Source organism: Lissotriton helveticus, chromosome 3_1 (assembly GCF_964261635.1).
Source record: "Lissotriton helveticus chromosome 3_1, aLisHel1.1, whole genome shotgun sequence".
Classification (NCBI taxonomy): domain Eukaryota; kingdom Metazoa; phylum Chordata; class Amphibia; order Caudata; family Salamandridae; genus Lissotriton; species Lissotriton helveticus.
In genome coordinates this window covers 314,636,205-314,649,392 of record NC_136061.1, presented here as the reverse complement: position 1 = coordinate 314,649,392, position 13,188 = coordinate 314,636,205, and the positions used below count along the sequence as shown (strand labels likewise).

The 13,188-nt window shown below is 41.9% G+C and overlaps 1 protein-coding gene across 2 annotated transcripts in view; it reads left to right on the top strand.

Annotated features, from left to right (window-relative positions):
- The first annotated feature begins 254 nt into the window (after positions 1–254).
- The window catches only part of VPS53 (VPS53 subunit of GARP complex), a 1,098,026-nt gene continuing 1,085,092 nt past the window's right edge, over positions 255–13,188 (top strand). For both annotated transcript variants that reach the window (XM_078679873.1, XM_078679872.1), the window contains exon 1: positions 255–392. In XM_078679873.1, coding sequence (XP_078535999.1) covers positions 309–392 — 84 coding nt within the window. In that variant the 5' untranslated portion in view covers positions 255–308. The remainder of the gene's footprint in view (positions 393–13,188) is intronic.

Below are 13,188 nucleotides of genomic sequence, written 5' to 3'. Positions count from 1 at the left end.
ATAGAATACAATTCAATTATAGAACACCTACATTAAAATGTCAAATTTTTGCTGTCGTTTGCATATCGTGTGACTGCGAGTGTGCACGTACTTATGTGTGTATGTTTGCCTTTCTGTCGCTTGGTTTCCCCGAGAGGTTCCAGCCATTTTTTTTATTTATATTTACATGTTCTCCAATACCAAGATGGCCGACACATTTGGTACCAGTCTTCTTTCTATGTCTCTTGTGCGCTCCTGCCGATTCGACTGTATTCCATAGAGCGCAGGTTTCCGGAAGTGGCTGTGTTTGGCTGGCTGTCAGTGTCAGGATGGAGGAGGAAGAGTTGCAGGTGGTCGATGACCTGGAGGCTGTATTGCATCTTAGTCCCGAGGTGCAGCAGGCCATTGAGCAGGTATGTGGGTGGGTTGAAGGATAAGCCATCCATACATGCTGACCTGGAGAGGATGGGAAACACTGCAGCCATGTGGAATGAGAGAGAGGCCAACCATGGGATGGGTGTGTGGGAGTTGGAGAAACGATAAAGACTTGACAAGGTGACGACCGAAGGGAGTTTATGCATGCCACTGGCCGCCCTCAGCATTTTGAACAGGTGCAGCTCCGAGGCTGGGATTGCAGAGTCTGGTGCGCGTATATTCAAAAGCTTTTCGAAGAGGCAGGCGTTCGTGGGTTTGTCTAAAGCACAGTTAATTAGGCAGTGGCGAGGCTGTTCTAAATAACAGTAACCTACTAGGTAACTGCAATTTCTCAATACATGAAACACCCTGGAATCAACACAAACAGCAGGGGCCCATTAACAACAGCAGGACTTTCAGGATGCTGACTTGAATATCACCTAAGTGAGAACGGGGTATCAGAACTCGCATATTCACTCACTTATCCCCTATACATTTCTCTCAGTGAGATAAACACTGGCCCGTAACCTACATGTCACTCACAGCTGCTAACTTTTCAAATTGAATGTGTGTGACATTTCCACGGTTTCAATGATTTATGAATGACATTAGCTGTCAAATGTGTGACACTTAGAGTGACACTTTATCATCAGTAAAACTAAACAATGAAGTGCATTGGAAGAGTTGAATATCAGAATTTACAACGTTTTAAACAGTGAGAAACTCTAAACGTATCTTGTAACTAAATTAAAACTCCTGAAATGAAAGGTCTATAACCTACAAACTCTTTCTATGATAACTATACTGTAAAATAATTGTGGCACAGTCATTTATCGCAATCAAGACCTACCATGAGGAGATTCGCAGGGGTCCTGTTCATGGTACATAGATATAGAATTGTGTATAGAAAATTGTAAGAAAGTGGCTCTATATATACTGAACCAAAGTAAGGTAAATTGTGTATAGAGTCCCCAATCTCCAGAGGTATAACAGAGGTTAACGTCAGATCTGACCCTACTCTCTAAAGTGGTAGCTTGGTCGAGCAGTAAGGCAGTATCAGAGGACAGTGTAAAACATTTGTTGTACACACTCAGTCAGCAAAAGGTTTCACACACTCAAGAACTGAACTCTAGGCCAATCGTTTTAACATCAAAAGATATAGTTGTTTTAGAACCAACCGGTATCAAAATATACTTTTCTCAATATGAGTGACTTTAGGTAATTACTTTGCAGAAAAGCAATAGACTTGGTATGTATAATAGTTACTGGGGTTGCAATAGGCAACACAATTCTAAACACAATTTAACATTGAGCTCAATGGGTTTTTCTACATAAATGCAGTTGATTACTTTCAGGATTACTTTTCTAACCACATGACTGGATCCTGGATTCAGTCTCGGGACCTAAGCTGTAAACTGTTAAGTAAAATCGTTTTGGTTACAGTTGTAATTTTTAAAGGATATAAATGTATTTTCAAAGTTGACACTTCAAAACTTTTCAGAGAAAAACTAGCAATGTTATCCTATGGAAGGAAATTCAAGTCATAGGTAAAGTAGGTTCTCGTTACTTTTGTAATCCAGTACTGGACTTCTAGGTTCAGCACTGGGACCTCTACCTAAGACAGTTAAGTATTTATCTTTCAGTATTTGGTACGATTTTTAAAGAATATTTGTCATTTGCAAAAATCGACACTTAAAAGAAATTTCAGAGAAAAATAGCCAATGGTTTCCTATGGAAGAAAATGCAGGTAACTGGTAAGTACAGTTAGGATTACTTTTGCGGTTCAGTACGGAGCTAGAAAGTACAGCACTGGTTTTTCTCCTGATCCCAGGTGAGTATTTCGGAAATCGTTATTCGGCTGATTTTAGAGGAATATTTTAAAGTTTCAAAACTCAACACACAGAAGAAATTTCAGTGAAAACCAGTCAATGTTAGCCTATGGAAGGAAAGTGAGTTATCGGTTTTCAGGTGAGTACTCGACTGGTGAGGTTAAGGTTCTGGGCATAGACTCAGGGGTCTCCCAGGGTCGGAAAGGTACAGTTGTTACACCTTCAGCGGCACAGGGGCAGCCGGGTGCAGAGAGAGTAGGCCCAATGCAATCCAATGGAGGGTAGGGGGCCCTTGGTTGGTGGCTGCAAGCAGGCAAGCCACACGGCTGTGGGAGCTGAGCTCCTGGTCACTTACTCAGGGCAAGTGGGGAAGTAGAGTAGGGTAGTAGTTGCACTTCCAGCACCACTCGGGCGGCTGGGTGCAGGGTGCTTTTGAGCCGTCGGCTCTCAATATTATCCAATGGGAAAGTTACAAAGTGAACAAAGGCTGCAGGCCCGGGGATGGAGATTCTTCAGGTGCGACCACCACTTCGAGAGGTAAGTTGGGTTCTTGGAGAAGAGGTAAGTACCCCAAAGGAGGGCACAGGGGGCCGTGGGGCGCCGGGTACAGGGGTGTCTTTGGGTGTCGGGAAATCTTACCCTTGGCTGGTCGCGGTTGGAGTGGTCCCTGGTTCTGAGGCTGCAGGCGTCGTCTGGGTCATCGAGGAGGGTCTTTGGACGCTGGACTTCGGGTCCCAGTCGCCGGGGGGACGTCCTCGTGGTCTTGGATCACTCGGGCACGGCTCGGCGGGTGCAGAGTGGGTTGGATTTGCGGTTTCTAGCTGGCATCAGGGCTATGGTTGTTGGAGCAGAGCCTCTGCTCATGTGAGTCCCAGTCTTTGAGAGGGTCAAGGCAGGCAGGTCCTCCGGGTTTTCCAAGGTTGCTGTCCTGCAGGAGTTGCCGGGGATTTAGCAGGGCAGGTTCCAGGGTCGACAGGCCGGTAGGGCTGGGGCCAAGTCAGTTGGTGTCGTCCTGTTGTTAGCAGCTGCATGGCGGGTCTTCTTCTTCTTGATCTTCTTTCTTGGTGTCTTATCGGGATCTGAGGAAGGAAGGTTCGGGGTGCCCCTAAATACTAAATTTAGGGGCATTAAAGGTAGGGCAAGGGCAGGGACCAATGGGTCCCTTCCCTGGGGTGATTCCACCCTCTAGCCTGATCCTCTCCTGTGGGGGGTGTGGGGGGTGGGGGGGGCAGGAGCCTAGCTGTGGTTGGGCAGGGCTCCCCATCTTCAAGATGGCCGGAGTCGTGCTTCACCTCGCCTCTCTCACCTGAGGGGTGGGGTTGGCATAGGCTGGCACACCCCCTTTCCTCACATCGGGTTTCCCGCCAGAGTGGGGTTCAGAACCGGTGGGGGCCAGTTGCTGGGGACAGCAAATTGTCTGGAGAAGCTCACAATGGCTGTATGCCTTTGAAGCTTCCCCTGCCCATCCTGGGGGTGGAGGCCTGGCACCTCGTCCCAGGATCTGCATTGTTCCAGGCCCCTGAGAGCGGCAGGCTCTCGACCCAAGGGTCCAGAAACATGTCTGGTGGTGGCAGCCTCGGCAGCCACACAGTCAGAACGTGGCTTGTAGGTTAGGTTTCAGGGGGCATCTCTAAGATGCCCTCTGTAGTGCATTTGACATTAAATCTCACACTGGCATCAGTGCGGGTTTAATGTGCTGAGGAGTTTGATATCAAACTTCTTAGTCTTCAGTGACGCCATCATGGTGCTGTAGAGTTCATAATGACGACCTCCCAGCACCTTATACTCTTAAATGGCAGCACTGCACGTACAGTGCCCAGGAATGGCTCTAGGTACTGTAGGGGCACAGGGCTCATGCACCTGTGACCTCACCACTGGCATAGGGCACCCAGCTAGAGGGGTGACGGAGGTATGTCTGGGCAGTGGGTTTTGTGGGCATGGCACACAGGGATTTGTGCCATATCGACTCTTTGTTTAGTTCTGAACTTAGACAGTCAGCCTGCCAAGGCAGTGTGTGGGTGTCAGTGTACAGGGCCCCTAAGGGTGGCACAATAAGTGCTGCAGCCCTTAGGGGTCTTCTCTGGTCACCATGCCCTGGGTACCTAGGGTACCATTTACTAGGGACTGACAGGTGGCCAGAGGTGCCAACTGGGTTTCAGTTTCAACACAGTTTTAGGGAAGGGACACAGGCCCTGGGCACCTGGCTGGCAGGAGCCCAGGGCACACTCAGTCAAAGCACATCACCAGTTCAGCAAAATGTGGGGGCATACCAATGCAAAAAAGATGGCACTTTCTCACAAAAATCTATACTTATTTACTTTTCAGTATTTTGTTCCTTGATAGGTTTTGTCCATGATGAGTGACACTACAGAAAGAAAGCAATATGAATACAATATAGAGCCTTATGGGTGCCTGTTTTATACAGGTTGCTTGGCTTAATATCCTGGCAGGCAACTTGGAAGGAGAGAGTGTATCACCAAATAGTTTGGCACCTGCATAATCACCAATTTTTCTATTTTCAGGAATGGCAGTATATGTCTAATCGAATAATTTGTAGGAGCTTTGGATCGAAATCTGGCATTTTCAAAAGGGGAGTAAGCATGCCATGTTTTAAAATATCTAGGTATTTTCCCCTCTGTAAAGATTCGTTCAGTATTGTAGCAATATTTCAGCAAATAAATTAATATGTCATTTGATAAGAGAAGCAGGCCGAATAGCTATCTCGCCAGAAGGGTGAATAGACCAAACTATGTTCATTACATCTGTGGCAATTTTTTTTTTTTAAAGTGTTGAAAACGTACATTTGAAAGAGAAATTGAATCATCAAGTTTTCTCGCTGACTTCAGATCTCTCCTATTTAATTTTGATTTTAAGACTCAAAATGGATTAATAACAGTGCCCAATAATTTGCAGAACTATTGAAGTTTGATCTGGAGCCCCACAGCCACTTTAATATATTTTAAACAATTTGTAAGAGATATGAATACTGAAATTATTCATTTTTTGTAGAAAGCACTCTTCGCTGCAACAAAAAAACTCTCTCGTAAAGCATATAATATTTTTCATTTATCTCTAGTTTGGCTATGTGCCTTTTGCACTCAACTTTATGGCCTTGGCTTTTAAGTTACCGCTTGCCAAGAAATATCACTGATTGATTCCCGTTTTTGTCCAAATTACCTTTTTTCTTATTGGAAGGTGCTAATGCATCCACATCAATTTACATTTGGTTTGCTGTACTTTATACAGATCTGAAGGGTTCTTCTCTAAGCCATGTGCCAGTGGCAGATTATTCTAAATTCGCAACTTTCTCTTTACTCCTTTTTTTAAAGATAACCTTTTAACGTAAATGTATCTCCGTCAATTTTAACCAAATTGTGATTTATTTTAGAGGTGTATCAGTTTGTAATCCAATTAATGCATTGCCTGTCTCGGTTATAAGAATGACTTAAAGGTTGGTAGATGTAGATTAAATTATAAAGTGATTATAAAGTGATGTTTGGGAAATTACTTGTGTTAGGATTGAGAAAGATATGCTGAATTAAACCGAAAACATTTACAAAACCTCTAATGTTGCAAGCTAAGGCATAATCGTCGTCATCCACTTGACATTAAAATTCTCCAAAGAGAACATAGTAGAAAGTACTAAACTAAATACTTGTTCCTAAGGTGTACTATTGCAGTAAGTACTTTTATATAGAAGTTAATAAAATGTGAGGAAAGTAAAAAGCCAACAGTGAGGGCCATAGTTACAGGATATAAACAGTTATTTAAAATATATCTTGTCAAGGGGTTCATAGACAGGTCAAAAATCTATGTAGTGCTTGATGTCATCCACTTGACATTAAAATTCTCCAAAGAGCTAAATCCTGATGCCTGGGATTTGTAGATCGTCATAGAATTCCCGAAATTCTCCCATAAACATCTTGTTATAATTAGGTGGATAATAAGTAACTCCCCTTATGATGGAGAAATCAAAACATGCAGGAGATATCACAGTGTAATATTCAAATAATAAATAAACCTTCATGAAAATTTGAGTAAATGTGAAATGAATCCAAAAACTACAGCAACACCCTCTCATCTTCTACATTAGTGATTAGCATACGTTGCTTTGACTGATGCTGGAAACGTATCATTTAAGTACCTCAGGAGTTTCCGAGAACCTTGCTATGTTCCCTGCAAACACTTCTATGCTTTCATCCACAAATAGATTAGCTATATGCTGCATTTCTGGTTACAGAACGGGCATTTAACAAGCATATACATTTCTTTGTATCTGCCCTAGCAGCTGTAAGGTACAAGACTACCTATTATCTTTCCTGTAATGCACTAGGGTGTCACACCTACTCATACCTAGATTTTTTTGGGCTTCCACTGCCTCTCCCAGCTTCGAGCAGCAAGAGTAGATGTTGCTCTTTTATGGATACCTGTACAATTGTGCAGCCACTAATGAACACACACATAAGTTGAAGAAAAAGAGACACTCAAGCAGGTGACCATCCACCCCTTTCCCTTACAGCCAAAAATCTATCCAGAGCTGGTTGTAGGAGGCAGGGAACACTGCTGAGGAGGTTGGAGCAACCATCTTTGACACACTTCATCTCCATGATTTGTTGGTTGGTGCCTTAGTTGGGTAATTTCTGGTCTATGAAACTTCCCTTTACGTGGCACTTTGTAGAAAGTACTAAACTAAATACTTGTTCCTAAGGTGTACTGTTGCAGTAAGTACTTTATATAGAAGTTGATAAAATGTGAGGAAAGTGAAAAGCCAACAGTGAGGGCCATAGTTACAGGATGTAAACAGTTATTTAAAATATATCTTGTCATGGGGTTCATAGACAGGTCAAAATCTATGTAGTGCTTGATGAGGGAACATTTTGCAAGCGATAGTGAGGGTGAAACTGAGTTGTAGTATGAAGTAATTCATTTGCAAGAAATAAATAAAGTGTGCTCCATATAAAATGAGCTATCTAACACAAGCTGCACTGGTCTCCGAGTTCTGTCAGCTGTCTCCTAGAAATCGGAGACTGTTGTGTGTGACAGCATGAGGCCACAGTCACACTCAGTAGCACTTGACTGTGACTAATTTATTGCATAGGATAGAAATCTTCATTCACAATGTTACACTTCCTCACAACAAATAAAATAAAATATTGCTAACAACTATTGTTATAAATGATCCTCTTTCAAAAAAAGTAGCAAACAAAATACTATATAAACATGCCATGCAATATCTAGAATTATACTAGTAAATAATATACTAATAACATAAAAATTCTTTGAATCAAACAGGTGCTTTTATCGCTCTGTTGCTTCTAATTCCATGTACATTGTTGGTGCCAGTGCTAATACCTTGGACACAGTTCATGTTAAAATCCATCAAGTCACACGTTTGATCGCACATCTGTGCAACATTAATTTGTCGATCAACATGGCGGGACTAATTACTCACATTTTTGTTTTATGTCTAACGTCCTGCATATACCAACAACTGTACACATTTAAGACTACCATGCCAGTCTTTTTTTTTTTTTTTTTTTTTTTTTGCAATCCTGCGTTCTACCATAGACTATTTTCCACCTTGACATAACCTGTGCTTACTTGTGTTATATGTGTCGGAAGGAAGAACTTAGACTGACTCCTGGAAATATGGTTAAGTCTTCCTACCGACACCCATTCACCAACCACTACATTTTTGTATTGAGTATCATGCAGAATTATTTCTCCATCTGCGTTCTTTGTGTGAGCAAATCACTGTCATTCACCTAGGTTGATTAAGCAACATTAGAACAGAATATAGAAGATGAAATGTAGGCAGATAAAAGTTTCGACACAAGTTCCTTGAATCTCAACAACCAGAAAGGATTTATACCAGTTGTAGAATGTGGTGTAATATGATTACCTCAAATTCTCTCCCTTGAAGTCTTTTCAGTGTCCAAGCCAGAAACTGGAGCACATTGAATCGTTCCTTTAAACACTCTATTAACTAGTTTAACCATCCAGGTACACTATGGAGAGTATAAACTACTGTAATATGTTCAACACCTGCGCTGCTCAGATATTCCTGCATCTCTAAAGAGGTGAATTGGACACCATTGTCAAACATACTGATTTTTGGATACCCTTAAATACTACACACGTTCCAAAAATGTAATCACACTTCATGTGGCTCACAAATTAAATCATAATGAGCCCCCTCTGAATGGAAACCCATTGATATGTTAAGATAAAGCATTCCATCAGGCAACATACCTGTGGACCCTAAAAAAATGATTGTCTCTTTTCCCCATGCTCTGTGTGGAAAGTTCAATAGAAATTAATAGGGCAACACGTGTGGACAAACGTTAGTCAGAATGCTGGCAATGTTCGCACAAACCAACATGCAATTCCACTGTTTTTTCCAAACCAGCCCACCAATAAAGTAATTTTAATCTCTTTTTGGTAGCTGTTAAACCTTGATGTTGCTCATGGGTCCGCTTTATTAATCTGGTACATAAATTAATTGGAACAATCATCTGCCCACTTTTTGTGGTTAAAAACCCTCTCAATACTTTCTTCAAATTGTTTTTAATGTTTATATTCAGGTCATTGTGACACATCCATAATGGAGTGTAATTATCAATATGATTCTTTGACTAAAATATGGCTTCTCACAGTGGCGTTGGAGCGTCTCTGCACAATGACATCACACATCACAACAAATAGTGCCAGTTTAAACATGTCTCAAACACAATGGTTTTGGGCCCGTCAGACACACTATCCTGGCTTATTAGTTCACTTGCTTCATCGGTGACCCAGCGTGACATTCATACGTTTTTTTCCTTCTTTTTAACATCCGGTAGGTAGAGATGACCCCTGAAGTCCCTTCCCAGTGTGGTGATTGCTGTGATAATGAGCTGTGAAAAATACGCTGTCAAAGAGATACTCTTTGGAGTGAGAGTGAAAGTGAGTGGTAATATTAAGTAATTAATTTGTAAGAAATAATGTGAGTTCGGTGCAAACTACTCCAGCTGCTCTGGTCTCTAATCAAGTGGATTTATGTAGCACGGCTAATCACCCAAGAGGGTATCCGGGCGCTTCAGGGTAATGACGCTTCAGGTTTCTCAGAAGAACAGCCAGGTCTTGAGTGCTCTCTGGAATTTCAATAGAGAGGGGGAGATCTGTGGGTACAGAAGGGAGGTCTTCCAGGTTTTCGCCGCGAGCAGGGATGTGTAATTCCTATAGCCCGACACCCGGGACATATAGTTTGGGTTCAAGGGCAACACGTTTTCATGTGTATTTTGTCCTAGGGTCAAGTAGTCCCAACCTCCTGCAGCACAAACCCTTTGGCTGCCAATTTGCAGTACCACATTATTGCTCAGGGAAGAGCACTGTCTGCAGTTAAGGCAATATTTTTGTCCCTATGTTAATGCTGTTCAAACCTGTATTCATGGTTTATTAATTGAAAGCCTTTATTATTAGGGTGAGCGCTCTAAGTAAATGTAAGCTCTGACTGCACTACTGACAGTGGTTCCTGTGTAAAAATGGGTACACACGTTTTCAAAGTTTTGCAGTATGAGGCTATGTATAATGCTCCCAGAATGCTCTCTGATTTGATGCAAATATATGCAGACGCTTGAAAGCAAGAATGATGATTCTTTGCTTTCCAGATAAAATGTTCATAAAACAAGCATTGGCATAGCCAATAGGTCTCGCCTTTGGGACCTTATAAGTATTTAGTAATGCAGTAGAATATCCTTGGTGCAACAACATCAACTGTTGCATGGCTAAATACTTATAAGGTCGCAATGCCAATTCTTGTTTGTACTTGAGTTGTGTTGGTGTAACACAGCGAGGGCAAGGTGATTTGTCACATTTCATTGACAGATTAAAGAATTTAAAACCACCTAACTAATATATTACAGTTTGAGCTACATTGACAGTCCATATTATGTAGATACTTAGCGACATTTCACAAATATAAGCGGTAACTAATGATCGTAAATCAGTTTGTTCAATGAACAAATTCATGACAATGATGTATGTATATAACTAAAATAGAAATGGAAAGATTTTCGAGAGTTTTATGCTGAGGTAGGATCCCTGAACGGAGAATCAAGAGGAATGTGGCAGATAAACAAACCAGAGGGATGCGTACAATAAGCTTAGGGTATGCTCAAAAAGGCAGTTTTCCACACTTTCTTTATTCTATTGCGGACGGTTGTGGTACTGACTGTTGTGGGGATCTTGGCGTTATTGACAGTCATTTGAGTAGACTGATAAACTACCGGGGTATGGAGGATGGTGAGGCATCCTTGAGCTGTAGCGACTCCTCTCAGAGAGTGGCAGTCGGACTGCCTATTAGCACTATTATGATGGATGAAAATAAGAGACCAGATTCACTGAATGTTTTCTGATTGCTGATTGCCACCAATGACTAAAGCTGACATTAAGACATTTACTGATGTATCAATATATTTAGGTATTTAATGACACTACACCGGTAAAAATGAATATTTTGTGAGAATGTACTGATATATTAAGGCGTTCAATTTACTTCCCCAATATGGTGAGACATTCAGTAATGATGTGCGGTTATTTGGGTAAAGTGCCATTACACTGACAGATTAATATATGTAGATATTTAGTGAGCTATGATGACGTAAATATGATATTTGGATACTTGCAATTAAAATAAACAGCTCTTTAGTCAACCGTGCAGTTGATGAGAAATCTGAAATACCTAATTAAGGGGGAAGCCAAAATACAATGCAAGTATATCTTTCTTTAGTGAATTTATGTTGAAGTCGTTCATATATTGCTAAACACTGAGATCTAATTACCTGAAATCGTCATAGTTTAGGAAGCATACATTTTACAGGATTAAAAAGTGCAAAAGAATGGTGGGCATGACAATCAAGAGAGAGAGACGGCGAGAGAAAGAGAGAGAGAGTACGCGAGAGGAGAGAGAGAGTGAGAAAGAGCCTGGGAGTGAGACACAAATCCAAGTTCTGCTTTTATTTCCTGGGAGCGCACATGAGAGAGGGAGGGGGAGCAGGAGGTGAGCGCGGGAGTGGTGCTCACGCAATCAACTCTTTTTAGAAGCACATACTCTTGCTTGTGGTGCGCCCCTGTGCGCTCCTGCAAGGTGTATGCCACAACAAGCACGAGTATGTGCTTTTAAAAAGAGCATGAACGACGGTTAAAGGTCTTCTAAGCAATGCATGCGCGCTGCGTAGTCAAGACCTAAAAATGAAATCAGGAAAAACATTTTTTGGGCTAAACTACTGTAAAATGTCAGGTACTATTTCCTTGCAGCATCATTTAGTAACATATGTTGATGCATGCTAGTATTTCCCAAAAATATTCAAAATGGAAAATCAGTGCAACCAGTTTTAATAAGATTATGGGCAACAAAAATTAACAAGCATTGGCAAAGCCAGTAGGTCTGAAATTGGTAGTCGGCTTTTTAGATTTGTCAATGTGTGATTTTTTTATTTTTTTGCCATTGCTTTTATAAAACCTTATTGGTATGCGAGCTGCCGGGGCCTCCCTATTATAACAACCATTGGCAAAAACAAAAATTGTTTTTAGCCTGAAAAAAGTACACACTGCCACAGTGGTTCCTGGCACTGAACAAACCTACTTTGTGTGCTGATATGCTCCTTGTGAAAGAGCACAATGCTGTCACTCACAGTAAAGCCAGCTGATGCAGAGAGGGGCAGAATTTGAATAAACTCAAAAGGTCATGGTAAACGCCAGACGGAATTAGGGGTCCTATTATTAAAGACAGTGGCGGCTGGTGACATTTCAAAGTCGTGGGGCGTGAAACTTGTGGGTGTGTGAAACTTGTGGGTGTGTTTTAAGGAGGGTTAACGTACATGTCTGCATTTTCAGGTGGTATCAGGAAAACTTAAAAATATACAGCCCTTGCAAGGTGTGTTCGCTTCCACCATAGCAGTGAAACGGTTAAGATGAAAAGTTAATATTGATAACCCACCATCCTATGAGAAGGTGCATCAGAGAGTATCAAGGCCATTATTAGGCAGAAAAGAAAATTGCCAAGATGTGTGATCCTGGGCGAATCAAAGTATCTCTGCGCCTGCAGCTCCTTATCAGCCAAAACAGCGCGCACACACACAATGGGCTGACAATTACAGCAAGGAACTGGGCATCTATAAAACAGCAAAATACTGTTTCAAAACTGTTTCAAAACTTTTCCTGAACATCAGATCTCGTCTCCGGAAGTGTGTTGCTGGGATACCCTCGGGGCACAGAAGACATGAGACACATTTCAGCAGAGTAGCCTGACACAGTTTCCACGGTATGTCAACAAAACTTATTCCTCAATCCACACCCTTGGTCTTAAATGTCTACAGAAAAGAAGCTGCCATCACGATCTAGCTAACAACGAGACATGTTTAACTTTCTTTTGGTCAGTGGGACTGGTAGAAGAATGTATATGTTTTGGTAGAATCATAAGTGGGTTTAGGATGAGTGCTTTAGTGCTGTACCAAAGTCCACCTCTAAATCGATATTAGCTGAACTATGGTAAAATTCAGATATGTGCCTGCCTTTGACTAACTATGTGCGCCCTCTTTATCACTGCAATGATCCGCATGGCTGTCTGAGCAGAGCAGCCAATGACGTCAGAGCCTCGTGTTGAATGCATTTCTATTTCAATTGCATATGTTAGCATTGCACTGCTAATGGCCCTGTTTCAACATTCCTCTTAAAAGACAGTGCTTGTTGCAAAAACCGTACTGCCCATCACCATGATAGTGGTTCCATCCTATACTATAGCACCAACTGCAAACCTCAACCCTTCTGCAGTCACATTTTATAGGAGCAGCTTCAAAACTCGTGAAACAAGAATTAAACGTTAGTGCAGGAGTCTCACTTTAGAGGTGTCCAAGCAATCAACCCCCTCCCAGAAGGAAAACTCATTAACTTCGAGCCAGCAGACAGCCTCCCTGCAAGCAGATGC